The sequence below is a fragment of the Thamnophis elegans genome, chromosome 2 (genome assembly GCF_009769535.1).
Source record: "Thamnophis elegans isolate rThaEle1 chromosome 2, rThaEle1.pri, whole genome shotgun sequence".
Lineage (NCBI taxonomy): Eukaryota > Metazoa > Chordata > Lepidosauria > Squamata > Colubridae > Thamnophis > Thamnophis elegans.
Window position 1 is genome coordinate 15,303,146 of NC_045542.1, and position 27,761 is coordinate 15,330,906.

General features: G+C 44.9%; 1 protein-coding gene across 4 annotated transcripts in view; it reads left to right on the forward strand.

Moving 5' to 3' along the window:
• HDAC7 (histone deacetylase 7) overlaps positions 1-27,490 on the forward strand; it is a 233,531-nt gene extending 206,041 nt beyond the window's left edge. For all 4 annotated transcript variants that reach the window (XM_032211336.1, XM_032211337.1, XM_032211338.1 and 1 more), the window contains 10 exons: positions 1,738-1,845; positions 6,193-6,248; positions 8,384-8,471; positions 9,223-9,342; positions 12,595-12,692; positions 17,577-17,695; positions 18,687-18,820; positions 21,146-21,230; positions 24,638-24,770; positions 26,084-27,490. In XM_032211336.1, coding sequence (XP_032067227.1) covers positions 1,738-1,845; positions 6,193-6,248; positions 8,384-8,471; positions 9,223-9,342; positions 12,595-12,692; positions 17,577-17,695; positions 18,687-18,820; positions 21,146-21,230; positions 24,638-24,770; positions 26,084-26,126 — 984 coding nt within the window. In that variant the 3' untranslated portion in view covers positions 26,127-27,490. The remainder of the gene's footprint in view (positions 1-1,737; positions 1,846-6,192; positions 6,249-8,383; positions 8,472-9,222; positions 9,343-12,594; positions 12,693-17,576; positions 17,696-18,686; positions 18,821-21,145; positions 21,231-24,637; positions 24,771-26,083) is intronic.
• Positions 27,491-27,761: the final 271 nt, after the last annotated feature.

Below are 27,761 nucleotides of genomic sequence, written 5' to 3' on the forward strand. Positions count from 1 at the left end.
TACACTGTCTTCTGCATCTAGTTCATAAGAAAACGATTTGTATCTGAGCAAATATGGGTAGTCCTCAATTTACAACAGTCCGTTTAGTGGCCGCTTAAAGTTACAGCGGCGCTGGAAAAAAGTGACCCGTGACTGTTTTTTCACACTTAGCGACCATTGCCGCATCCCCATGGTCAGGTGATCAAAATTCAAATACGGGGATTCAAAGCCAGATTCACTTAACAACTGGGGGAACTAACTTAACAAATGCAATGATTCCCTTAACAACCACGTTAAAAATTTAATAACTGCAGTGATTCACTTAACAACTGTGGCAAGAAAGGTCATAAAATGGAGGAAAATTCACTTATCAAATGCCTCGCTTAGCAACAGGAATTGGGAAACTGGGCTCGGTTGTGGTCGTAAGTTGAGGACTATCTGTAAAGAACTTGCATACAGTCGTAGAGTTTGAAGGGGACAATTATACCACTGACACTATTATCCTGACCTAGTAAATTAGATGTCAAAAGAGTTATTGGCCGGACTTTCCATTAGCGCATGATTTGCAGCATTAAACAGACTTTGTGTGAAGAGCCTTTCACCCAGTGAGTTCTGCCTACCGTCTGATGGTATAGACAAGACTTTGGCTGTCTCTATTTAGCAAGAATAGCGCTCCGTACTGCTGGAATGGCGATGGTCTATTGCACCCCTGCTATTTCTTACCTTACCTGACATTCTGATGTTCAGTCCCAGCCTTGTTCAGAAGTGTTCCTGTGAAGGATTGGGGGAATAGGGTTAGGTTGGAGAAAATCCCCCTGGCCCCTCCTTCTCTCTGTCTCTCGTGTCCCTCCCTCTGGGCTCTCTGCCACGTTCACTTTCGTTCATCGCCTTCTTGCGAGCCTTTTTTTTTTCTCACTCTCTTTTTTCCAGGATGCTGCCTCCCCGACCATCCCTCTTCTCCTTCTCTTAACCTTTGGCTCCCTTTCTCTTGCTCTCTGTTCCTTCTTTCTTTCCCCCTTTCCTTTGTCCTTACTGACGGGGCTTGGATCTTCTCTTCCCCCTCCCTTGCACCCGGAGAGAAAGAGAGGGAGAGGGAGTGCGCGCCTGGAGCACTAAGGCAGAAGGCAGGCTCTGCTCACACATGGAGTTGATCAGAAGAGAATCTCTGAGGTTTTCCGGCTCTTACTTTGCCGATGACGTGATCCTGATCAAACCAAGATGTTTGTTTTTGAAAAAAAAAATCAAATAGAATCAAGAAGGTAAAAAGAACGGGTTCTTCCTGCCCCCAACTTTTTGCAACTAACTCTAGAGGTGGGGGGGGGGGAAATGTGTTGGGAAAGCTCTCCTGCATGTCGGTGTCGAAGGAACTTGTGGGAGCCCAGCAAAGTTGAAGAATTGGGGATGGGGATTGTTGTCTAGGCAGGCTGCTGCTGTTGTGGTTCACGGAGGGGCATGTGTTGCATGCCAAGGGCTGCACCATTCCGATTTGCCCTCCAAGAGAGGATGCCCATGTTAGAGCACCGCATTTGATCAGAGAGCCCTGAAAAGATCTCCTCTCTGAAGACAAGTCTCCTTGGTCCAAAACTAGTGATGGTGTCCAGCCGTTTTTCCACTGGTTTTCTCCTGGGAGGCTGTATGTGTGTTTGTGTGCATATGCCATTAGTCCATACCGTGGGTTTATTGGTTGCTGTGTGTGGAAATGTAACCACGGGGCCCTTTCTCTAGACTGAACTCTTCTTTGTCTCCTCCTGGGTCCAGGTGGATAGTGACACCATTTGGAATGAGCTGCACTCCAGCAACGCTGCGCGGTGGGCAGCTGGCAGCGTGACTGAGCTGGCTTTCAAAGTGGCCAGTCGACAGCTTAAGGTAAGAGCCCTGGTGGGGCAGCAAGATAAGATAGGGAGCGCCCCCTCACTCGCCTCTTGGATTTCTTAAGGCAAAAGGGCATGTGGCGATCTCAAAGGGGGGGGGGGTTCCCAAAATGTAATTTTGCAGAGATAAAAAACTTCCCATGAACTTCCCATGCACGCCTGTCCATTCTACTCATCTCCCCTTTCAATGATGTTTTTGGTGTTTGAGTGCATGCACACCTTCAAGTTAGTACCGTGTTTCCCTGAAAATAAGACAGGGTCTTATTTTCTTTTGAATAAGACAGGGTCTTATTTTCTTGGCCTTATTTTCAGGGAGGTCTTATTATTTTTGAGGTGCAGGAGGCGGCGAGCGTGGTCACCTCATGGCTGCTGCTGTGTTGCAATATTTTCAGGGAGGACTTATTTTAACGCATGCGCTCAAAAGCCCGATTGGGCTTATTATCCAGGGAGGTCTTATTTTGGGGGAAACAGGATATAGAGATCCCTGCAGCTTTCTTGGCAAGATTTGGTTTTTGCCTGCTTCCTAGGCTGAAAGAGTGTGACAGCCCAAATTCACCCAGCTAGCTTTGTGCCTAGGGTGGGACTAGAACTCGTAGTCTCTTGATTTCTAGCCTGATGCCTTAAGCATTACCTCCAATTGGCTGTCTCTTTCAAAAATCGTTTTCCATTACTCTGTTTCTGGTTTCAGAATTTGGGTGGACTACCATCAGCACCTGGCCTTGTGGGGCAACTGCTGCAGTGGTGGGTTTCAAAAATTGTTGGAACCTACTCTGTGGGTGTGGCCTCCTTTGTGGGAGTGGCTTGCCACCCATGTGACCGAATGGGAGTGGCTTGTCGCCCATGTGACCGGATATGAAATTATGAATTAGTTCTTAGGTCAGTCCAAGTAGCTATTCAGAAACTCTGGCATTGAAGCATGCAAGATCCTTGCCAGTGGTGGGTTTCAAAAATTTTTGGAACCTCTTCTGTAGGTGTGGCCTGCTTTCCGAGTCCACTGGTGGAACCTCTTCTAACCAGTTCGGTAGATTTGACGAACCGGTTCTACCGAATAGGTGCGAACTGGTAGGAACCCACCTCTGAATTGCTGGTATCTCAGCAGGACCTTCCATGGATGATGGTCAGGGAATTAAAACGTGGCCACATCTCCCAACCTCACATACACATTATCATCCTTGCTGGGTATTCCAAAAGGCTGGATAAGCACAGAATCGAAGGGGGAGGGGGAACCCCTGCAAAATCTGAAGTGGTGTATGGAAATAAATACAATTTCCCTTAACGATTCTGACAAGGATAATCAGAGTCCTCCCCCCTGCTCCTAAAACGGACTTCAACTTGTTATAGCGCAGAACAGTTGCACATATATCTGAAGAGGGAGGGAGCAGGTGTTTCTAGTCCTCTTTTGATCAATGTAGCTTTCTGTTCAAAACTGGATCCTCCAGTGAAGTCACAACTGCAGCTGGTTAAGCAGAAGGACCTTCTGTGGTGACTCCAAGGCTTTGGCAATGGCTTCAAGGAGGTGTAGCAATGGTCTTTGTTGTTGGCCTTTCAAGGGAACAAATGCTCAATTATATTCACAGGCATTTGGCAGCTGAACCTGAGAATGTGTTTTAATTGAAGACTTACCCATTTCAGTTGTCAGGCTGAAGAGGGAGGGAGAGAGAGGGAGGGGGAAGGGGGAGAGAGGGTGGGAGGGGGATTTAGAGAGGGGGGAAGAAGGGGGAGAGAGAGGGAAAGAAGGAGGGGGAGAGGGAGGGAGAGGAAGGGGGAATGGGGAGGGAGAGTGAGGGAGGGGGAGATAGAGAGAGGGAGAGAGGAGATAGAGAGGGAGGGAGGGGGAGAGAGGGAGAGAGAGGGAGGGAGAGAGGGGCGGTACTAGTTACCATTTTTTCAGAGTTGTTTTCGGTTTTTATTCTCATCTTCTTCCTTGATGTAATTGTTTCTTCCTTCATAGAGGAATTCCACTCCAGTCAGGAAATATAACATGATTGTGTTGATGTCATGGAGCAGTATAGCTAATCAGATTTGACCACTAATGACATCTCAGAGAGTAAACAAAGCTGTTTTAATTAGAAGTAATAAAATAAAGCCCCCTATGAAACAGCTCAGTTCTTCTCACCCTGTAGGACCGATCATATTAGATCTCTTCAAAGACAAAATGTTGCTGGAAAGAGAACCCCTTTTATAATACTTGCAAATATCTGTAGTTTTTAACGTATCAGAACATTGCCAGCTTTAAAAACGCAGATTGTTTTCATTTTCTTTTCTTTTGGCTATGTAGTTTAATGGAATGGGACACAGTGGGGTTTTTGGTTTTTTTTTAAAAGGACCTTAACGCTTAAAGCAATGTTCCTCAACCTTGGCCTACCTGACGATGGCTGGGGGATTCTGGGAGTTGAAGTCCACACACAAGTCCTTCAGGTAGGCCAAGGTTGAGAAACATTGGCTTAAAGTAAGGCAAGCAAAATAATACTTTAACTTATGTCAGCGGTATTTTGTCAAAGTGTGAAAAATGTAATAACAATATATTAAACAGAAAATCTTAAATGAGAAAAAAATAGCAGGTGGAAAAAAGTGTAGTGGTATCTTAGCTAGCCTTTCAATATGCCAACCAAGTTCGTTGCTTTTATCATTTTGGGGAAATCAGTGGGACTTGAATTCATCTTGGCTAATTTTTCATATTGCTTTCATTGGGAAATGTATCTTTCTTGCCCTGGATTTAATCTATACTTTTTTTCCATATCTTAAAATATTTAATATGACCATATTAGTATTACTAGTCCTTATAATTGTAACAACACATGAAATTTCACATATAGTTTGTCAATTGATGGAGTGTTTACTGTCATCTAAAGAGGAAAGAGCTATTCTCACACACTCCTCTGGGTTACCCAGTGCCTTAAAATCTTGCCTGGATTTTGAGAATACAAGTAGTCATGATTTAGTGACTGCCTCATTTAGCCACCATTCGCAAATGGCAACAGTGGATGAAAAAAATAACTTTATGACCAATCCTTATACTTTCAGGTCTGTAAAGCAAAAGGAAAGGCGAAGTAAGATCATAAACAGTCACATTTTCACTTTGTGACGGCTTTGCTTAATGACAGAGCCACTAAACAAGGACAGCCCTTATGGGGGGGCGGGAGGTTGCAGGGAAGAGGATAGGAGGAAAAAATCTCATTGAAGATACATAGAACATTAGATCTAGCCCATTTGAATTATTGCTTGGGGGGGGGGGGGAATTAAAATTTTGAACATTCATGAATTACACTGTAGCATTTCAAAATAGAGAGAGCACTGAATTGCCATGCCTTTCGAAAAGATAAAATGATGGTGATCCAACCACACTTAAAGTACTTCCATGTCTCATTGGCTTGTTTACATTTTTTCCTACTAACATCTAAAGAATTTAACCAGAGGAGCAGTCATATATCATATGCTCTCTAAACACGGCTGACCATTGGATTGCAATAAATGCTTTTCTAAGCCAAAGCCCCTTCTGAGCATTTCACCAACCGATAGTCAAAATCGGTAGATCTTTTTGCCCTTAACAGAAAAAGACATGCTCTTGATTACATAGGCCCATAACATGTAGCCTCATAACAGGAAGTAGCATAACCACATCTTAATAAGAAAATCCAATTAAAGGATGAAAAAACCCAAACAGAAGAACAAACCACTAAGGGGGGAACATCGTTTACTCACCTTTCAGCCAAATAAACTGAGATATGATTCAAATAGAGTTGTGTGTGCGCTTACCTGTCCTTTGTGCAGCCCGGTTTTCAATGCACCACAGCTGGGTGACTAGGGACCCCTGAATTACAGTAATGCATGCAATTATTGCTGCTTTTTTTTCATTTCTACAAAACATTTATTTTAAGCACTGTGCATACACAAAGTCCTCGACTTATGTCCACAACTGAGCCCAACATTTATCTTGTTAAGCAAGAAATTTGTTAAGTGGGTTTTGCCCCGTGTTACGATTTGTTTTTCCTGCCGCTTTTGTTAAGCGAATCAACACAGCCATTAAATTATTAACCCGGTTGTTAAGTGAATCTGGTTTCCCCGTTGACTTTGTGTGGCAGAAGGTTGCAAATGGGGATCACGTGACCTCGGGGCACTGCAGCCATCATATATATGAGTGAGTTGCCAAGCATCCGTATTTTGTTCACATGCGATCGTAAGTGTGAAAAATGGTCATAAGCCAAGTTTTTTCTAGTGCCGTTGTAACTTCGAACGGTCACTAAATGAACTGTTGTGAGTCGAGGACTATCTGTACTGATCGTGACAACAGTATTAACTGTGCTGTTTTCTCTCTTTTCTTTTTCTAAAAAAAATCTCACAGAATGGCTTCGCTGTTGTACGACCTCCAGGACACCACGCTGACCCCTCCACAGCAATGTAAGGAGAATCACCTCTGTGTCTTCTCTCTTCTGAGCCACGGCTTATCTTCCTGGTAGACCCAAGCCCCTTAGAGTCCTCCGTGCCTGTGCAATGTCAATGTTCCACCTTCTCTCTGTGACATCACAGGCACAGTTGGGACCCAGAGGCATTGGGTTCTGTTCTTGACAACGGTCAAGCAGGCTGAGAAAGTTGGGGAAATGCAGTCATAAACAGTAATGGATGCATCCGATGTAGCACTGGGTTTATGCTGGGTAGACCTTAGATCTGATTAAGCAAAGTGATAAGAAGGAGCAGGGTTTCGTCCATCAGAGTCGGGCAGAAATAGAGAGCAAACAAAAAAGAAGACATAGGAAAGCATCAGGCTAGAAAGCGGGAGACCGTGAGTTCTAGTCCTGCTTTAAGGAACTTAATCAGCTGGGTACGTTTAGGCTAGTGATTCTCTTTAAGCTGCAGGCAAGGGCAAGCCACTTGCAAACAGTCTTGCGAAGAAAACTGCAGGGACTTGCCCAGGCAGTTGCCAAGAGTCGACAGTGGCTCAAAGGCACACACACGTGTGTGTACGTGCACAGCCGTGACCCGACAAATGCACGAACGACAAAAGCGCGCCGACAAAACCGCAGTGCTAAAACCGCGATGTCAAAAGCACGCCGACAGCAGCACGCCGACAGAAGCGCGATTTAAGTTAAGGTAAGGTTTAGGGTTAGGGTTAGGGTTAAGGTTAGGGTTACAGCGTGCTTCTGTCGGCGCGCTGTTGTTGGCGCGCTTCAGCGCTCATTCGTTGGCGCGGTTTTGTCACCGCGGTTTTGTCACCGCGGTTTAGTCAGGCACGCTTTTGTCGTTCGCGCATTTGTGGGTGAACCCTGTACACCCACCCACCCCAAATGGGAGGGCAGGTCTCCAGTTGCACAGCTATGACAGCTATCTTGATGCTTTTTATCCCCTCTCATAAGATGCCACTGGTAATACTTTTTTAAGCTTCTGATTTGATCTCAGAGCAGCTGCTTTTACCTACAAAAGAAGGGCAATTGCTTCCAGAATAAGAAGCATATCCAGATTTTTCCCTCTCTCTTTTTTTTAAAAAAATGACTAGATTTAAAAGCTTCTATCCAGGCTAGAATGATCAAGGGTAATTTCTTATTTCTATTCCTCTGAGCAGAAAAAAAAAACAAGTAATAAAGGTAGCCAGCCTCTGCATGCCTTTTTTTAATTTTCTGGATCACGGTAGAAGTCAAGATGAAGAGAAGCAGCCTGCCATCCTCCAGATGTTTTGTCCTAAACTTCACATAATCCCCCTGCCATTGTCCAAATAGTTGGAAGTGAGGCTTGTATCAAAACATTGAGATTTCGGGCCAGCTTGCAGCCTGGGCCACTTCCAGGTTATTCCATTCCATCTTTCCTTATTTCCTTTATTTAAATCCCACCTCCACCCCCCATTATTTAGCTAATCATTATTGTGTTTGTTCGATTTGAGGAGTTTGGTACAGATTCCTGCTTCCTCCCAGAAAATACTATGGAGCCTGCTGATACTTCTTTATTCATAGTTGGGGCAACGTTTGACTTCCCACTAATTTACATTGTAAAAATGAGTCCACTACAGTATTAGCATTCAGCATGACGAGTTGCTTATTTTATTTTATCCTTTTCTTTTCTTTGCAGCCATCTCACTATGGCAGCTACTTGTCCTTATATAAGAAGCAATCAGTGGCTAAGACGCTGAGCTTGTTGATCAGAAAGGTCAGCAGTTCAGCAGTTTGAATCCCTAGTGCCACGTAATGGAGTGAGCTTCCATTACTTGTCCCAGCTTCTGCCAACCTAAGCAGTTCGAAAGCACGTAAAAAATGCAGGTCTCCTCCAGCCAAAACGTGTGTCCTTGTAATGCTAGGCCCTAATGCAGCACATGAATGGAAGAATGCAGCAAATGGCCCCCTTGCATAACACCTGGCCCCTGGGGTCTCTGCAGGACTTAGGGAAAGAGTCCCTCTTGCCCATACTGTAGGATGGTCTTTGCATGAAGAGAGATTGGATTACTTTGGGGAGGCTGGTGTAAAGCAGTTGGGCAAGATGTCCCATAAATACATTTACTGTCTATTTTGGTTGTTCACCAGCTTCTTGTTCTCCTTGTTCCTTGGCAGGGGTTTCTGTTTCTTCAATTCAGTGGCAATTGCAGCCAGGCAGCTCCAGCAAAAAGGAAAAATCGGCAAGATATTGATTGTCGACTGGGTGAGTTCCTCTTCTCACTTGTCAGACAGAAAACCTCTTGTTATCCTTGTGGAAATGAAAGGAAAAACATCTCGAACCTGGCACTCTTTTCATCTGCTATCCTACAAGCCTCATAATCCCCTCCACCAAGCTGGTTGACTGAAAGTGACAGGGGTCATATTCCCGCATCAGCTGAATTTGCCACTACACTAGACATGGCAAAAAGGGAATTGGGAAGTTGACATGTTGTGGTTGGGATCACGTTATTGCTATATAGGTCGTGTGCTCGGCTACAAAATATTACATGAACCCAGCAATTGTGTTTTGCTAACTTGAGTTTAATGTTGTGTGTGAATTTGACCGATTGGAGGGCACAGCATTGGAGGAAGGCTATAATAGGTTGTAAAATAGAAGAGCACTGGCAGATAATGACCATAGGTGAACCAACTTCACAGGCTTAATGTCTATGGAGATTCTCAGTCATGCAGGTCATGGTTGTCCCAAAGGCGCTTAGACTTTCTTGTTTTTCTTTGAAGACGTTTCGTTTCTCATCCAAGAAACTTCTTCAGTTCGTGTTTTTTCTTTGAAGGGGTTTCGCTTCTCATTTGCTTTGAAGATGTTTCGCTTCAGCTCAACACCAGGAGCTCAAGAAGCTTCTTGGATGAGAAGCGAAACGTCTTCGAAGAAAAACAAGAAAGTCCTGTTGCCTCTTGAAAAAAGCACCTTTGGGACAACTCACAGGCTTCTTACCTTCTCTTTTCCTCCCCCTCAGGATGTTCACCATGGTAACGGGACACAGCAAGTTTTCTACAGAGATCCAAATGTCCTCTATCTCTCCTTGCATCGCTATGATGATGGCAACTTCTTCCCTGGTAGCGGAGCAGCTGATGAGGTGATCTCCTGTTTTACACATACCTGTGTCTGTTTCCCTGTATCAGAATATTACTGATACCCTGCAGAAAAAGGGAGACCCCAAATTTGAGCCCCATGAGATTGTTGGTGAATTTGAACCTTGCAAACTAAATAGTATATCTCAAACCACTTGAACCAACTGCCAGATCAGGAACTGCTGTGTGCCAGGAATGTCTCTCCCCTCCCCCACCTCACATCTCTGTACAATAGTGAAAATGCAAATCTCTGCAAAATGCTCCTGTTCAAAAATGATTCTGTGTACTTTTTTTTTTTTTAATATTCATTTTACTGCATTTCTATCTTGCCTTTTCCACCTTGCAACGGATGTGGGAATTTCAACAATTCTGTCCCATTAACAGTTCTGTGAGATATGTTTGGCTGAGAGAGAGAGAGACTACAGAGCTCCGTGCTGGAAAGAGAATTGAACTTTATCTCTTCAGTTACAATTCAACCCCTTCAATCACTACCCATAGAACAAACAAAACTAGATAGTCAATTAGCTTCCAGAAGTTGTAAATGCTCCAACACTGGAAGTTTTAAAGAAGATGCTGGGTAACCATTTGTCTGAAGTGGTGTAGGGTTTCCTGCCTAAGCAGGGGGTTGGACTAGAAGACCTCCTTGGTCCCTTCCAACTCTATTATATCTCAAATTAAGGCATGGCTATAGCATCCTCATTCCTGACTTCTTCTAAGCTAGAAGGATCACAATGCTTCCATAAAAGTAGAAGCCACTTCTTAAAGGCACAGGAACCCTCCTAAGAAACAAAGTCTGACCACTTTATGCTTTACTGCCCTTATTACCTACAACCTCTAAACAACTGTATGTCGTATCCGCTAAATTCCTCTGTCTGCAGTTGGTATCTGCTTTTCTTGGTTTTTTAGATTCCTGGTGGCACTTTTAGGCCTCTTGCACCTCTACCCGCTTAGTTTTTCTTTAATTTTACCCACACTCAGCCTTCCTAGTCTTTTAAGTCTTAACTCAGCTGACAAACATCCCTCTCTCAGAGACTCCATCCTCAGCCTTGTTCCCCAAGGGCGCTGGCGAACCTCCTGCTCAGTCCATCCATATGGAGCCTTTCTTGGCTGCAGGTTAGAAAACATAGACATGCCCTTGGAAATTCATCGAAATGTAAACATCATTGGTTTTTGGCTTCTTCTTTTTTTAAGGGATGTTAGAAACATAAATGCATTTGAGGAGCAAGAAAGTTCTCCGGAGAACTTCATTAAGCCACAGCTGAACATTTCCAACTCTAAGAAGAAGACAGAGAACTTTGCCCCAGCTGAGAGTGGGAGGAGGGCGAATCAATTGGGCTTTTCTGGTATTTCAAATCCATCATGCTTTACAACCTGCTTTCAAAGGGGCTTAGTGCTGAAAGTGGCCAGGATTGGAGTTGGCCCCCATCTGGTTCTCATCTCTCTCTCCGAGCAGGAGATATCAAAGGAGCTGAAGCATTGTTTATGATGCCGTACAAATCCCTGGGAGACTGTGGCATATCACTCAAGGCTTCCCCCTCCCCTCCATCCCCTTTATAAGCTGTTTCTCCCCCCCCCCTTTCATCAGACACACTGTCAGTTTTGATGGTGAGCCCTGCCCCAAAGGAGAGCTGCCATGGATTTTTTTTTCAACTCTTTCTCTTTTCTTGTCTTTCTCTCGCCCAACTAACAGACATGGTGTGATTTAGAAGGGTGATTACTTACACTTCAGAGGAGGATTTCCTCCCATTCCTATCCATTTTCTTCATCTCCCCTCTCTTCCTCCTCCTCCTCCTCCTCTTCCTCCTCCTCCTCGTGGAAAATGCTACCATTCCCTCTTTCCTTTCACACACAAAACAAGCCAGGTTCTCGGTTCTAACTCCAAAATGAAGGGGACATCAGAAAGTTTTCTCTTGGAGTAAACCTCTGTCTAGGTCAGAAGCCTCCTACCCAAAAAGCTAACAGAACTATATTTCACACAGAAAAGTTTGCCTGTTCTGTGCTGCATTCATGCCACCTCTTAAAACATTGGGGCATTCGCGCTGCACCATTCATTGGCCACGGGCTCAACTTTGGAATGACCAGGTGTGCCAGAAGAGGCTAATAAGCACTTACAAGCAGTTCTCCAATGCTTATGGGATGCCACACAAGTATAGTGGAAACTTAGCCACCACCACCCTCCCCTGAATTTTATAAAATCGGACCTTCTTCTTTTGCAGGAAAGAAAGAGCGGAAGATCAGTATACTCCTGCACATGAAAATAACTGAACATTTTTCTTTTACAAGAACATTTAAGCATAACATGCACATGAATATTTGGAAAACTACTGTTGCCTACACTGTGCATTAGAATAGTACTTGGGATTTGATTCCCAAAAGATACTGTGTGTAAGTTTGATGTACAGTAAGGCTATGCAGCACTCCAGAAATAGTGCAGAAGGATTCTTCTACTGATCACTCTTCTAAGAATCACCAATTTAGAATGAAAATTCTTCTGTATATAACCTTCACTCCCTCATTAACTGGATTTTTTTCCCCCGGGGATGGGGGGAAATCTATATTAACATTACCGAGGAATTATTTCCTGAAATGACATTTGGGGGGAGAATTTTGGAGTTGATTCTGATGTTTCATCCAGTACAGGAAGTAGCCCAGTTAAATTTATAATAGAAAAACACTTATCCTTGGAAAAACCTATGAGTTTCCTTTTATGGGGCAAATGGAGAATATTTGCTTTGAGGTTTGTTTTTTTTAAGGAATGCAGTAAATAAATGCTGTATTTCAGAGAAATAATTCCCAAAGAAGAGGTCATTTAATTCTAAGACATTTGTGGTTTTGTTGGGGAAAAAGTATCTGAATAGCTAAAGATGTGAAATCTGATTTCTTATCATAGGAAAATGTAGCACTCGGGCTTCCCTCCCAGTTTATGGTGAATATGCTTTGTGTTCCAAAAAATGCCTCCCACCCACACACCCAAAAATAAATGTGCACATGATCATTTACTACGATAAGATCACCAGAAGCAAAACCATAACAGTGGAGTTAAGGAAGCATCCACAAATTGCTATTTTCCTGTTATTGAATGCAGGTCATCCATCCGGTGCTATCAATATAATAAATTTAAGATTGGGATATTTTTAGTTGAATTGCCTTGGACATTAGGATCCTCTACATGGCTGCAATGAGGCTGTTCGGTTGATCTGGAGATGTGGTCATCTCAACAGTGGGGGCCTGACTTGCTCCCTGTTTTTCTTTTTCAGGTGGGCTCTGGGGCCGGAGAAGGTTTCACCGTCAATGTGGCTTGGACAGGAGGCCTTGAACCCCCCATGGGAGATCCAGAGTATTTGGCAGCTTTCCGGTAGGCCCGCCTGACACAATCTTTGATACAATGCCTATTCTTCCAATAAGGGCCATGTTGACTTACGTTGGCAAAGGCTGCTCTGAATAACATTTTAGATGCAATGGAACAATTTACTTTTAGCTGAAGGGGGGGGGGGAGGAGGGGAAATGAAGGAAGAAAAGAACAGGCAAGCCGAGTTAGGATAGATTCCTCAAAGCTGGTGCTCCCCAGATGTCTGAGATGACAACTTGTTTCATCTGGCATCATGTTGAGGATGATTCAAGGAGAGCATCTGGCAGGTTTGGTCCCACTTTAAGGCCAGATTTAAGTGTGCTTTGTTCCTCCTTGCAATAGCTCCTGTGCTAATTCTGGAGCTGAGCTTATCGTTTGATGTAAGATGTGAACCCTTTGCTACCCCAGCGCCAAAGATCAGAACTGAGGAACAAAGTAGGCAGGATGATTTATTTGAACAAGCTTACTTTTAGTAGCCTGTAGGAACATCGTCTAAAGGGCTGCAAGCATGCCTGTTTTTCTTGGCTGATTGTTTTCATCATATGGGACAGGAAGGCAGGGAACGGGGCGGGCAAAACTTCAGAGTCAGGGAAGGAAGCCTAAGAGTGTTTATACTTGGAAGTCAGGCTCATGAAGTCCAGTGGGATTTTTTCCAAATAAACATGATTAAACATAGGATCAGGCTGTAAATCTTTCTTTCCTGGGTTGTCAGAAGTTGCACGCACACCTCCGCTGGTAGCTCTGACATACTTTCTCCATCTCCTCTCCCCACTCCATTGGCCCACAGTCCTGGCTGCTCCTACCAAACTTCTGAAAATGTTAAAGACCAAACCAGTTCAGTTCCTTCTTTTGTGACTTAGAGCTGTTATAATATAGTTTCTCCCCAGGATGTGAAGTCAATGACAGAGGCACTATGTTAAGAGTCCTCCCTCGTGCCATCATCATCCCAGTTGCTAAGACCTGTGTTGCTAAGCTTCCCATATACTCATAGCATTTTTATTTTTTTTTGAGTATGCAAGTCACCTTCCTGTTACAGACATTATTTTGCTATTTTTTCTGCAACCATCCAGTAAGGCAGGTCAATGTTATGATCCTCATGTTGCTGAGAAGACTGGGGTAAGAGATAGTGGCTCTGTTGTATGTTAGGGTTAGGGTTAGGGTTACGGTCTTTCTCATTCTTAGTTGAGCTTCCTAAGGCCAAAGTAGAGGTCATGTCTGGTGTATGAAGTGCCATTAGCAATTGTATGGTGCAACCCAGTGGTGGGTTTCAAAATTTTTTAGAACCTCTTCTGTAGGTGTGGCCTGCTTTGTGGGAGTAGCTTGCCGGCCATGTGACTGGGTGGGAGTGGCTTGCTAGCCATGTGGCCAACTTGTAAAATGTAGTGAAACTCACTTAACAACGCTCTTGCTTAGCAACCAAAATGTTGGCTTAGAAACTCTGGCATTTGAAGCAGGCACATTTTAAAGCTGTCAAGTTACAAGACCCTTACAGCCTTAACCCTTTAGGGAAAAAACCCCAGGGGTGTTCAAACTTGATAGCTTTAAGACTTGTGGACTTCAACTCCCAGAATTCCTCCTCTCGCTCTTCATCTTGATGATGTGTGGACAGGCGAGGGGGAGGGAGCTGGGACCGGTTCTAAACGGCACTGTAGATTTTTGGAACCTCTTCTATAGAGGTTCCTCTTCCATAACCCACCCCTGGTGCAACCAGTAATGTAGGAAAGCAATATGGAGCTACATCCCGTTCAAGAGAAACATTATTTCCTCACCTATTCTAGGGTTTCCGTCTCAAATTTAATTTTGGAAACTGCCTTAAGGTTTTAGCTATGACAGACAAAGCAACTAAGTGGCTACAGAAAGATGACTTGAGAGCTGCCTGAGACCTTGGAGCTTACCAGGGGTCCACCTTTGCTTTAAAACAGTGGTTCCCAACGTGAGGCCCATGCCCCACAAGGGGGCAATTTGATTTTTTAGTGGTGGCATTTTGGACCTTGTGTAAACCACGTTAATGGCCTCTGCATCAGTAGAGCTTACTTTTTGAGTAAAGTAAGAATTATATAGCAATAGCAGTAGACTTATATACCGCTTCATAGGCCTTTCAGGCCTCTCTAAGCGGTTTACAGAGAGTCAGCATATTGCCCCCAACAATCTGGGTCCTCATTTTACCCACCTCGGAAGGATGGAAGGCTGAGTCAACCCTGAGCCGGTGAGATTTGAACCGCTGAACTGCTGATCTAGCAGTAGCCTGCAGTGCTGCATTTAACCACTGCGCCACCTTGGCTCAATGTCACAAGGGGGGGGGGGGAATCAGGATTTTAGAGATGCTTAGGTGGGGCATGGCCAAAAAACGGTTGGGCACCACTTTCTTAGAAGAATCGTTCCTGCAAATACTGAGGCATCTCTTTGGCATTTTGAATTGTTCTGCTGCGTCACCACTCTATAGCATGCTGAGGAGCTGTGTTCTGGTGAGCCTCTTACACCCCACCCCCAAAAAAAACCCCCACCCAGCCAATAGTTAGTAGAGCTTGGGAATGCCATATGGTCAGAGCTAGCCTTTCCGGCCTGATAAACGAGACCCACAGCACTTGGCAGAGTCTCCCTTTTGAATCGCAAGGCCTAACTGTGCCAAGCCTGGGCTCTGGCAAAAGGCCACCCTCACACAGCTGCCCAGCACATGTGCTTTGATTGCACTTAAAAGGGCTCTATAAATAGTTTCTTTCCCCTGCCCCACAGAGCCCCACTTTTGCTCCACGCAGAAATGCAGCTCCCAGGCCCCGTGCCTCTTTGAGCCGCTTGCCAAATGCGATCTAGCTGACGGATGAGATTCTCTTTATGTCCCAGTGGGGCAAGATGGAAGGCCTGTCGGGCTCTCCGCGTACGAGGTCTGGGAATGAGGCGGGGCATCAGGGGAGGAGTTCCAATCCAAGTCAGCTTCCTCCCTGAACTGGTTGGGAGCTGTTCCAAGCCGCCTTAAACTGCCATTGTCTCCCAAAGAGGGCTGGATGATGGCTTTCTGCGGGAAGAGCACGGACCTGCTTTCAAACTCAAACCAGTTAACAGAGCCTGGAAAATAGCCCAAGGAAGGGAGATATAAGTCGACAGTCTGCTCTTTAACAAGAAAAAAAGAATCTCTGCTTTTCTTGGAGGTGGGGAGGAAATAGTAGTTTTGTAGACTGTGAATTGATGAGCCTGAAATTATATACACAACAGTCCTTGCTTGATACTAGAGGTTGCAGGAGGTTGGGGCCGGTGGCCATTGGTCAGGCACCTCTCATGCTGAGTTGCGTTCAGTTTACCTTCTCACCAAAGTTATTTTCATTTGTTTAGCTTTGTTTCGTTTTTTTTGGGGGGGGGGAATGGATTTTTAAAAACTTAATGCGGTCAAGGGTGGGGGTAAGGGGACATTTTATACCTTTCATCTGCCAGAGAGGTTTGGGGTGGGATTTCCTGCTAAAATTGCTATCTTCCACTTGAGCAAAATTGTTTATATGTTTATTAATGGAAAAAATGCTGAAGAGGAAAATGGAAAAATGCTGGAGGGAGGGGGTTCACACACACAGAGAGAGACAGACACACACACACACACACACACACACAGACAGAGACACAGAGAGACAGACAGACACACACACAGACACAGAGACACAGAGAGAGAGAGAGACAGAGAGAGAGACAGAGACAGAGGCACACAGAAACACAGACACACACAGAGACACAGACACACAGAGAGAGACAGAGACAGAGACAGAGAGAGATGGAGAGAGAGACACACACAGAGACACAGACACAGAGAGAGAGACAGAGACAGAGACAGAGACAGACGGAGAGAGAGAGACAGAGAAAGAGAGAGAGACAGAGACAGAGACAGAGGCACACAGAGACACAGACACAGAGAGAGAGAGAGAGACAGAGAGAGACGGAGAGAGACACACACACAGAGACACAGACACACAGAGAGAGACAGAGACAGAGACAGACGGAGAGAGAGAGACAGAGAAAGAGAGAGAGACAGAGACAGAGACAGAGGCACACAGAGACACAGACACAGAGAGAGAGAGAGAGACAGAGAGAGACGGAGAGAGACACACACAGAGACACAGACACACAGAGAGAGACAGAGACAGAGACAGACGGAGAGAGAGACAGAGAAAGAGGGAGGGAGGGAGGGAGGGAGGGAGAGAGAGAGAGAGAGAGAGAGAGAGAGAGAGAGAGAGAGAGAGCACTGTTTCTCCAAGACAGATTCAGCCCTCAAGAATGTATCTGGTATGAAGGATTGTTAAAAAGTAATTTCCTGAGGGAAAACTGTATGTAGCTGAGCATCACATGTGGTTGGAAGAGTCATACTTTGGTGTCCCATTTTAAAAAAATTTATGTCCCATTGAAAGAAGTGGGATGACTTGGGATGCGGGGGGGGGGGAACAGGGCAGGAATTATCTCAAGATGGCCTCTCTTCCATTCAAGCAGGGGCCAAATCCAGATTTGTTCAACCTCAGTGTTAATATGGGCCTCGGGAGATCTAGTGATTTCCATGATATTTTAAATTATTTAGTATAACACTGTGCCTAGTTGCACAACTTCTTGTCCTTTTCACGTTTATACTTCAGCGTATCATGGAAATGAATTATTGCATTTTTTTTAAAAAATAATAAACAATAAAAGAGATCTAGCAGCATTGCGGAACTGGTATAAATGGAAAATTACATGTATAAAATTGTTGCTTTTTTTTTCAATCATACCCCATCCTGGCCCATCACGGTGCCTAAGCAAAGCAACGTTTTATGTTGTGAATAAAAGCCTGACGCATCTAAGGAGTCCAGAGAGTCACTGATGCTAACCATCCTGATTTAATTTAATTTCTGAATTTTAATTTCATTTCCTCCTCCTTTGCAGGACGGTGGTGATGCCAATTGCCCAAGAGTTCTCCCCGGATGTGGTGCTGGTATCTGCAGGCTTCGATGCAGCTGATGGCCACCCTCCTCCGCTGGGGGGTTACAAAGTCTCAGCCAAATGTAAGGGGTCCTTCAAGGTGGCAGTTAATCAGTTAAGAGTGATGGACACTCTGATGGGAGAATGGGCAGTTTGCTCTTTGCCCAGAGAGAACATCTGTCCAGCTGTTGCCTGAGGACTCTGCAGCATCTCTAAAAGGGCAATACTTTTGAGAGCTTGAATGATCATTAAGAGGGAATGTGCCAGAGAGGATATCTTACCATATAATGGTTTTCTTCAAGTTTCCTTTCATGATTCTTTAGAAGCATGTGAAAGGAAACCAATTATGATAGGGATTGCGAACCTTTTCAGCATCGAGTGCCCAACCGGAACGTGGGTGTGTGCCGGAGTCCCGGAAACCTGAAAGCCAGCTGGCCGGTGTGCTTGCGTGCGCCAGCCAGATGGTCTTTGGGTTTCCGGGGCTCCAGCACACACTAAGATCGGTTGGCGAGCAGATGGTGATAGCGCGGGTGCCCATAGAGGGTTCTGCGTGCTATAGGTTTGCCATCACGGAATTATGACAAAGATGAGTTGTGTGGTCAGAGTTGTGTGTGCAGCAGCGGTGGGATTCACTTACCTTCTCTACCGGTTCGCAGATGTGAGTGTGTGCTTCTGCGCATGCACAGTGCTCGCACGTTATGTTAGGGTGGGCAGAGCCTCCCGCAGCCACCGCTACCAGAGAGAATTGGCTGAATACCATCTCTGGTGTGCAGGCTTTTCTTTTGTAATGCCCAGCTATAGGCTTTGCTTAAAGACCAGATCTTTGCAGATGCAGAACAAGAAAACGATACAATCCTCCTTGAAACATGTAGAACACCTTCTCTAGCAAGAGGAAGGACGTGTGGAGGGTTTCAGGAAGCCAGAAAATTTGGTGAGAGCAGAGTTAGATGACTCACCCAAAAAAAAGGTTTCTCTTCTGTTCGTTTTTTGAGGGGAAAGGATGTCCTCAGTCTCTAGCCAGGAAGGGCTTGCACTCTTGTCTGATTCCCTGGTTACTTTTGGTTTCCTCTGCAGGTTTTGGTTATATGACCAGGCAGTTGATGAATGTGGCTGGTGGGGCTCTCGTTCTAGCCCTGGAAGGAGGCCATGACTTGACCGCCATTTGTGATGCTTCGGAAGCCTGTGTGTCTGCTCTGCTGGGTAACGAGGTGAGTTGATTTGGTGCGGCCTCAGCCTGTCTCACTTGGTAGAACAAGTAGACACTCTCAGGAAACAAGTAGTTTCACAAATTATCTGATCCATTTTGGACTTCAAAGGAGATAATCAACTTTTTGAATTGCACTCAGGGGAAAATAACATGGAAGCCCGTGCTGTTCACACAGCAGTGGTGTAATATGGGCAAACCCTGGAGTGACAAGGACTGCAATCACCACCAGACTCTGGACCCAGTTGTAATTTCTGGATGGTCTTCAAGAGACCAAGCAAAGTACATTTCCATAATCCCACCAGGAAGTGACCAGGGCATGAATGGCCAAGAAGAACTTTTGGTCCAGAAATGGGCAACCAAGATGGATATGTGCCAAGGATCCCCCAGGCCAGGAAAGAGACCAGCAGACTGTGCCACTCACATTTAATAATCTAGCAACATTCACTTTATAGATACACCATGTTGCAACATGCTGAGGGGTCATTTCTGGCAACTGTGGCCAAACAAAACTGGACCCAAGTATTTGAGCTGGCTTAACTAAAAATCCAATACAAAGAGCTTTGAGCCAAAGTGGCTCTTTTGGCTTTTAAAGACCACGCCAGCCCCACATAATAACTTGATGAGTCATTTGGGAACCTCATGATACCATCAGTTCCTGCAGAGGTGGGTTGCTGCCGATTTGTACCTGATTGGGCAAACTGGTAGTAAACTGGTGGCGAGAGGCTTCACCCATCTGCCTGGACATTTCTGTGCATGCGCAGAAGCATCACATGTGCAGGAGCGCACCCGAACCGGTGGTAAAAAAATTGGCAGCCCACCTCTGAGTTCCTGGTTCAGAAGTTGGATGCACATGTACACAGGAAGCCCCTTTCTATAACACCGCCCCTGCACAGACACATCCCCATTTCCCCCAGTGCTATTGGAGCAGAGTCACTGAGAGGAAAGGGGAAACCATGGAGATCCTCCCCTTGCAGGTGTCAGAAACAGTGATTTTTTTTGTTTTTTGGAAGATTCCTTGGGGAGAAAAAATTTGGTCCCTCTCAGTTCTACAAATGTTAGGCAGGGTGGTTAGAAAAGCTCTCCACCTTAGCAATCCTGATCATGATCACTAAGTTTCTGTTGTCATGAGCTGTGGCAACCAGTGGTTTGTTCTGCCAGCCAATATCAGGTGGCTACTGGAAAAGCTCAAAGGACTCCTCATAGCTGGGCACTCCAAGTAGTTCAGCTCAAAGGTCTCATGGAGGATATGGGCTCTCCGCCCACAATTCAGAGAGTGGATATTCCTTTTTGGAACATATTGAATATTTGATCTGGATTGAGTCTTGGTTGGTTCACCCTCATCCCAACCATTACCTCACCCGGGCACTGATGCAGGACCTCCACAGCTGCTTCAGATGTCCGTGAGAATTATCAAACTCCCCACTCTTCTCTTGGCAAGGGTCATGCCTCAGGAATGCTCAACAGTCTTTCCAACATCAGGTTTGAATGAGGATCAACATGGATTGAGAACAATCATTTCCATTCCAAAGTGACTGGAATTGAATGAGCACCATTCCCTTGCACACCTTTTCCTGGGACGAGAACGTTGGCCGCTGGCCTATGTTAATAACTTCTCAAATCCAAATTAGTTTCAATGATGGCTGCTTTTTAAATTGGCAGGAGTCTTTTCTCCTCCTCTCAGTTTTACAACCTGCTTACCAAGCCAACTGTCTCTTCATTGATAAATTTAACCAACCATGACAGCCAAAGATATAGCCCAGGGTGCCTGGCTGCAGATCTATAACTTACGTCTCCATGCCCATTTATCACTCTGTCCTTGTTTTTGCCAACTTCACAGAGCTGCCGGTCACGCTTCCCCCAAAATGAAGATCCTCCCTTATCCTCTCCTCCTTTCCCTATTGATTATATTTTATATGTGTCTGCGTGGGTGCATATATAAATAAATAGGTGGGTGTGGGTTGAATTGCTTGCAGTCCAGGCAATCTTTCCCAGGGGTTTTGTATAACTCATTCTAAACATGCCTCTTTATTTAAAAGAAAGTAAGTCCAGCTTAGTTACTCACAGAGAGCTACAACAAGGAAATCCTATTATTTTGTTTATTCACTGGAAAAAAAAACATCCCGCCTAATTTAGAGCCATGATATTCTGGTACCAAGCTGTGATCCTCCTTCAAATTTATTTTTTGTGGCCTGCTGGCAGTTGCCTTTCAGCATGCATACGTTAGCGAGCGCACCTTAGCAAACAATGCACTTGCTGATATCCTTATGGCCCCTTCTCTTGCCTCCTTTGCGCCAAACTTACAGATAAACCTCTTTTTATTCCACAGCTTGAGCCTCTTCCAGAAGAGATCTTGCAGCAGAAACCTAGCACTAATGCTGTGCACTCCTTGGAGGCAGTAATCGAGGTGCAAAGTAAGTGGAGGGATTCCATTTATTGTGAAGGATAGAGTGGGCACATGGAAGAGAGGAACTGCTACAAGCAGCTGCTTGGCACTGCATTGGTCTTCGGGAATGCCTTTGAGAGACAGGAGGAAGAGACACAGAGGACTAGGCAGTGGTCAGATAAGAGGCAGTTTAGCCTGCAGAAATAATGGGACCGTGGCTAATGTCTCCGAGGGGCCCTCCCTAGTGTCTTGGGCCTTGTAATGGCAAGCGGTGACTGATATATTTTCAGACTTACAAGGTTCTGTTACTGCAACTTTACAATAATGTTAGTACTCATAGATAGAATCTCTTGTTTGGACTGCCTCTGAGAGTTGATACCAATCTTCCAAATCTGAAAATACCAATCTGACAAATCCGCACCACATTTGCAGCCAGAAAAGTTAGGGATGGCCACTTCTGAGATATTTGCCACACACTAATTCTTTTTAAGTGTTTGTTTGTTTTAAAATCAGGGCAACCTAGTCTACCCAAATATGGGACGGAGCATATGGCTTGTCAGGGTTCCAAATAGCATCCAAAATTAAAACAGAGTCCAAGGCAAAGTATTGCTCAAGGTTCCAATTTATTAAGAGGGCCATGTTGCCACATCTGAAAGCTTCCCAGTTTTCCCCACCTCCCGTGGTTTGGTTTGGTTTATTGGATTTATATGCCGCCCTTCTCCCAAAGACTCAGGGCGGCGTACATTAAAAAAAACACATATTACAAAACTTAAAAAAAAAAAAAAATAGAATATCCCAAACAAACCCAATTAGGATTAACAATAACATTTTTTAAAAAATTCGATTAAAATTAACAATGATCAATAATTTATTTTGTTTTGTTCAGGCCAGGCTGGCTTGCTGGAAAAGCCAACTTTTTAAGGCGCGTCGGTACCGTATTTTTTGGAGTATAAGATGCACCTTTTTTCCTCAAAAAAGAGGCTCAAAATCTGGGTGCGTCTTATACATCAAATACAGCAATTTTTTGCCTCCCGAAGCCCCACCCCCTTCACCAAAATAGCTGTGCATACCCTTATGGAGGGTTTCATAGAGCTCCTGGGGGCTGGAGAGGGCAGAAATGAGCAAAAAATGGGCCTATTTTTGTCCCTCCAGCTCCCAGCAGCACTCTATAAGCCTCCATAAGGCTATGCATGCAATTTGTTTGGCAAAAAATGGGCACGTTTTGTGAAAAATGGGCCTTTTTGTTCTTTATTGCCCCCCCCATCCCCCAGAAGCACTCTGCAAGCCCCTCCTCCAAGGCTATTCATGCTTTTTATTTGAAAAAAACTGGCCCGTTTTCGTGAAAAACGGGCCGTTTTGGGGAGGTTTGCAGAGTGCCAAAACTCCCCCCCCCCTTTTTGGAAAGCTTTTTAGTTAGAGTGATTGATGAGAATTACATTGATCAAGTGCTGTGCCAGCAGAAACAAGTCTTAGGTTGTCAGCAATTGGATAAATGCACCAGGAAACATCTACCCACCTACCTACCTACCAGGGGTGGGTTCCTGCCAGTTCTAACCTCTTCTATAGAAGAGGTTCCACAAATCTACCATGCCTTTTAGAACCGGTTCCAGCTCCCTCCCCCTGCCAATCTGCACCAAGCTTGCCCTGCCCACCGCTCACTGATTGGCTGGCTCACCAATCGCCCCGCCCGCCTCTAAACCTTAATGTCTTAAAGCTGTCAAGTTTGAACACCCCTGGGGGTTTTTTTCTAAAGGGTTAGGGGTGCAAGGGTCTTGTAACTTGACAGCTTTAAGACTTGCACACTTCAATGCCAGAATTCCTGAGCCAACATGACTGGAGGAGGAATTCTGGGAGTTGAAGTCCACAAGTCTTAAGGCTGTCAAGTTTGAACACCCCTGAGTTTTTTTTCCCTAAAGGGTTAGAGGTGCAAGAGTCTTGTAACTTGACAGCTTTAAAATTTGCATGCTTCAAATGTCAGAGTTTCTGAGTCAACATTTTGGTTGCCAAGCAAGAGCGTTGTTAAGTGAGTTTCACCACATTTTACAAGTTGGCCACGCCAACCCAGTCACATGATTGCCAAACCACTCCCATTCAGTCACATGGCTGGCAAGCCACTCCCACCCGGTAACATGGCTGGCAAGCCACTCCCACAAAGCAGGCCACACCTACAGAAGTTCTAAAAAAATTTGAAACCCACCACTGCTACCTGCCTACCTTCTCTCTCTCCCTACTACCTACTTACTGTATTTCTCTTTCTCTCCCTACCTACCTACTATATTTCTCTCTTCCTCTCTATCTACCTACCTACTTTTTTAAAAAAATTGCCTCTTCAAAACCTTGGTGTGTCTTATACTCCGGTGCATCTTATACTCTGAAAAATATGGTAGTTGAAAGTTCAAGATCTTACCCCACACCCACAAGCCCATCACACGGTCCAATCTTCCACTACCATGCTGGCAGTTTCACCCATCCAGTCCCGGTCAGGTGCAGAGGTGCAAAGACAAAGGATGACCTTGGCTTTCTAGAAGGAATTTTGTTTTGGCTATATAGCATATACTCCGTACAATCCCCCCTCCCATTTCCCCACAATAGAAAATGCATAGTAGAATAATAGAAAGTGTGACAGGCCAAAGATCCAAAAGAAAATAGGGCTTCCGCTTTTGCCTTTCAGCCCCAATCCAGGACCCTTCACAGGGAGTCACTTCTGCAACAAACTATTTTTGTGTTAAATTTATATTTACCAACAAGGAATTTACCTTTCTTTCTTTGTCGGTAAATATACATTTAACACACTGATTCTTTTTGTGGACAAATCTGCCTTTTACCTGCCTAGCCTGCTACTCCTGTCTCCCAAGGACAGTTCCTCCTCCTCCTGTCTCCCAAGGACATTCTCACAGACCATATTTAACAAATTCTTCAATGCAATGACACTATTGTTAGTGTAGCAGTAATATAGAAACTGAGTGGTACAGTGACAGGTTAAAGCCCGAGAGACTCTGATGCAAGTAAAAAAAAAAAAACTCTCAGCCCAGTCTGCCTCCCAAATTTGTGATGAAAATTAAAGAATTCCAGGTGAGAAGAATGAACTACCCATGCAATTTTAGGATCTGTGGAAAGAAAGGTAGATTTTTCTTATTGTGTGCAGTTTGAAGTTACAAACTGCAACATTTTTAAAAAAATTGAATTGTTCTAGATAGCCAAGATCTGGAATAGCTAGAATCCAGCTGGTATTGTGAAAAGGGCTAAAAAGCGCAGCGTATGTTCCAAGCTTGCTGTATTGAGCCTTTAACTATCCCCCCTCCCCCCGGTGCTTTTACAACACAGCTGATTTCCCCTCAATTCGGAACCTTGGATACACTGTGTGACTCAGTCAAGGTGGGTCCCTCTGCGCATTGTGTGCTGGAGCAGACACTGATCCTGCCTTTTCTCTTCTAGGCCAGTACTGGAGCTCTGTACGTCGTTTTGCCCCCACTGTGGGGTATTCAGTTTTGGAAGCCCAGCGTCATGACGTGGAAGAGGTGGAGACAGTGACCGCACTGGCCTCACTTTCTGTAATGGCCGAAAAAAAGTGAGTATGTCCCTTAATTATTAAAACCACCCGTCTGCAACGTAGCTTTGGGAAAATGCAGGGGTATCAAATGTTGAAGCCAGAGCCGAGGTGGCGCAGTGGTTAGGGTGCAGTACTGCAGGCCACTTCAGCTGACTGTTATCTGCAGTTCAGCGGTTCTAATCTCACCGGCTCAAGGTTGACTCAGCTTTCCATCCTTCCGAGGTGGGTGAAATGAGGACCCAGACTGTGGGGGCGATATGATGACTCTGTAAACCGCTTAGAGAGGGCTGAAAGCCCTATGAAGCGGTATATAAGCCTAACTGCTATTGCTATTGCCAAGACTAACTTATCCAGGCGAGAGGTGCTTCTGAAGTCAAAATTGTCTTGGGCAACAGCACCAATCAAAGGCTGACCCCATCACATCCCCGTTTTTATTTTGAAAAACTATTTGCCTGCTGGAGCATTTTAATTCTACGCTCCCTGCCATAAGGGCAGAAGGAACGTTCCCCCATTTTACCATCTTCATGCAGCGCTACTTTCAAGATGTTGGGACCTCTCGCAAATTGGTCTTGAAAAATAGCTGTGGTGCATCTACCTACAAGGGTGAGCAGGGTCAAAATTGCAGTTCAGGGAGGCGTGCAGAGTAGATCAAGTCTGACCGAAGGGGAGAAGCCACAGTTTTGGAAACAATAAATAAAACCAGCATCTCAAATAACATTGATTGATTGGGATCCAGGAAACATGAATTTAAGTCCGTGTTCTCCCATCCACCTTTTAAGACCATTGGAAGGATGGTCTTTAGTGTAGCAGCTGTGGAAGCATGTGGAAGATCGATGGCTAGGGTTTGCCCAAACTAATTAATTCCTACTTATTTTTGCATCCCTCTAATTAAAAATAAGAGCCTACTCTCCAGAGCCAAATCTAAGGGACAGAAATGAATTTACCTTAAGGTCAGATTGAACTTTATCCTGGCCCCCATCCCCAAACTGTTTAATACAAGCATGTAAATACTGCTCCATATAGTTGTATTTGGGGAAATTTCTGCGACATTCTGCACTTTTGGGAAATCCTTTAAGAGCAACTCTATGTGAGGCACATCTCAGACCTGCATTATGCTGCAGTAGGTAGGTAGGTCCCTGGGGCAACTCAGCTCTCTGACAGACAGATCTCTCTGCTTCCTTTGACTCCCTCCCACCTCCCTCACCTCCCAGAACTACAAATCCCAAGCAGGACTTGAATGTTTGACCTATTTATTTCCAAGCACCTGACATAGCTTGGATTTGATCAGTGTCTTTTCCTAATCCTTAATGTCTTGGCTTCTTCTGCTTTAGGCGGCAAGGAGAACCAATGGAAGAAGAGCCCATGAACCAATGAAGAGCTGTTCTATCCTCCAGCAAGAACACATCATTCTTTGTGGCTTGTTACTTGTATCACAGTCCTGGCTCTGGTCTGCCGCAAAAGCCCACATTACCCTCAGCCATTAAAGCTGGAAAACTGACTCCCAAGTGCAGGCAGAGAGGCTCTGTAAAAGAAGGCATATGGTAGACCTTCCAGGATTAATAGCTACCCCTGGGGTGTTACCACGTGCACAATTCTGCCAATGCAAGCAGCAGAAACAGAGGACACAGGAGAGCAGCTGTATGGACTGCCAAATTGGACATTTTACTCTGATGTCGGGGTGGTGCCTTTCCCCTCCAGAACCAAAGATGTCCATAGAGTGACCCTGCTGTACAGGAGCCCAAGTCATTCTCCTTTTTTAAAGCAAAACTTGGTCCCTCGGTTGAAGATGTCCCATCATCAAGGGAGCTGGACTGTGCATGGAGAGAACGTTCAGAAGACAAACATTGGATGTCGGACAATAGCCAATATCTTTATAGGACTGACCCAGCCCAGTTCCTACTAACCACTGTCCTAATTACACCTTTTTGGTCTTGGACCTTTTTAATTTGCACTATTACACAGATCACACAGACACAAACTTTGTTCTACCTTCCATAGGATTTTGTGGGAACAAATTGCACCTCCTTGTGGACTTGAGTCCTTGACTTGACCATTCCTCCAGCATCAAGGAACTATGAAAATGCATAGCCCTGCGGTGCTTGTGACTGGTTGGTTTGTCCGGATCCATAAAAGTAGGCAGCCTTATTCCAAAGAGTAAACTCCAGGGGTGGGGAATGGGGGATGGATACTGTGAGCAAGATAGACTGTTCCTCTATTATCCGAACCAGTATGTGGCATTTGAATTCCCTGTAACTTTCATTTCTTGGGGATTTCTTTTTCTGTACCTGTCAAAACAACAACGCAAGTGCCTATGCAAGAGCCTTATTATTCAAATGAGGAGTTAATACCTTCCATATCTATCCACTTTGTGGGATAATGGAAGGTAACTCACTCTAATTGGATCCGGCTGCTGGTACAACCACTTTTCTACGGATGTAAGGCACTTCATGTGAAATGTGCATATCTGTTTTGCTTTCGTATCGATTGGGGTCTGCATGTGCTGAAAAGTTGTGTTCAGTCGCAGCATCCCAGGCATTCATGACAATGATCCACACATTCCTAAATTGAAGAATCTTCCACACGGGACATTTGTCGTGTTCAAAGGGGTCTTTCTTACTGTTCGTAGTGAGATTGTGTATTGGGGGGGAGGGGGAGGCCAGGCAAGGTATGGAAGAAGGATGTAAAATATATACCATGTGCTGGATCTAAGCCACCCAGTAAATTGAGCCTTTGCTATAGTCCTAAGTATGTTGCTTTTTTCCCCTCCTCGCAGCCAAAGCCAGAATTATTTTTCAGACATGTGGCGACATTCACATACACATTCCTCCAGCATCAGCAACACAATTCAGATCTGTCCTGCCACGCAGCAACGTGAATCTTCCCACTGTAGCTTCCTCTTGCCCATGGATGTGGAGAACAGATGAAACCAGACTGAGTCGGAGTGCTGTGAATAGCAGTGTGTTGTTTTTTTTTAAAGCACCCTACCCTGAAAAGAGAGCCATTAGTTTC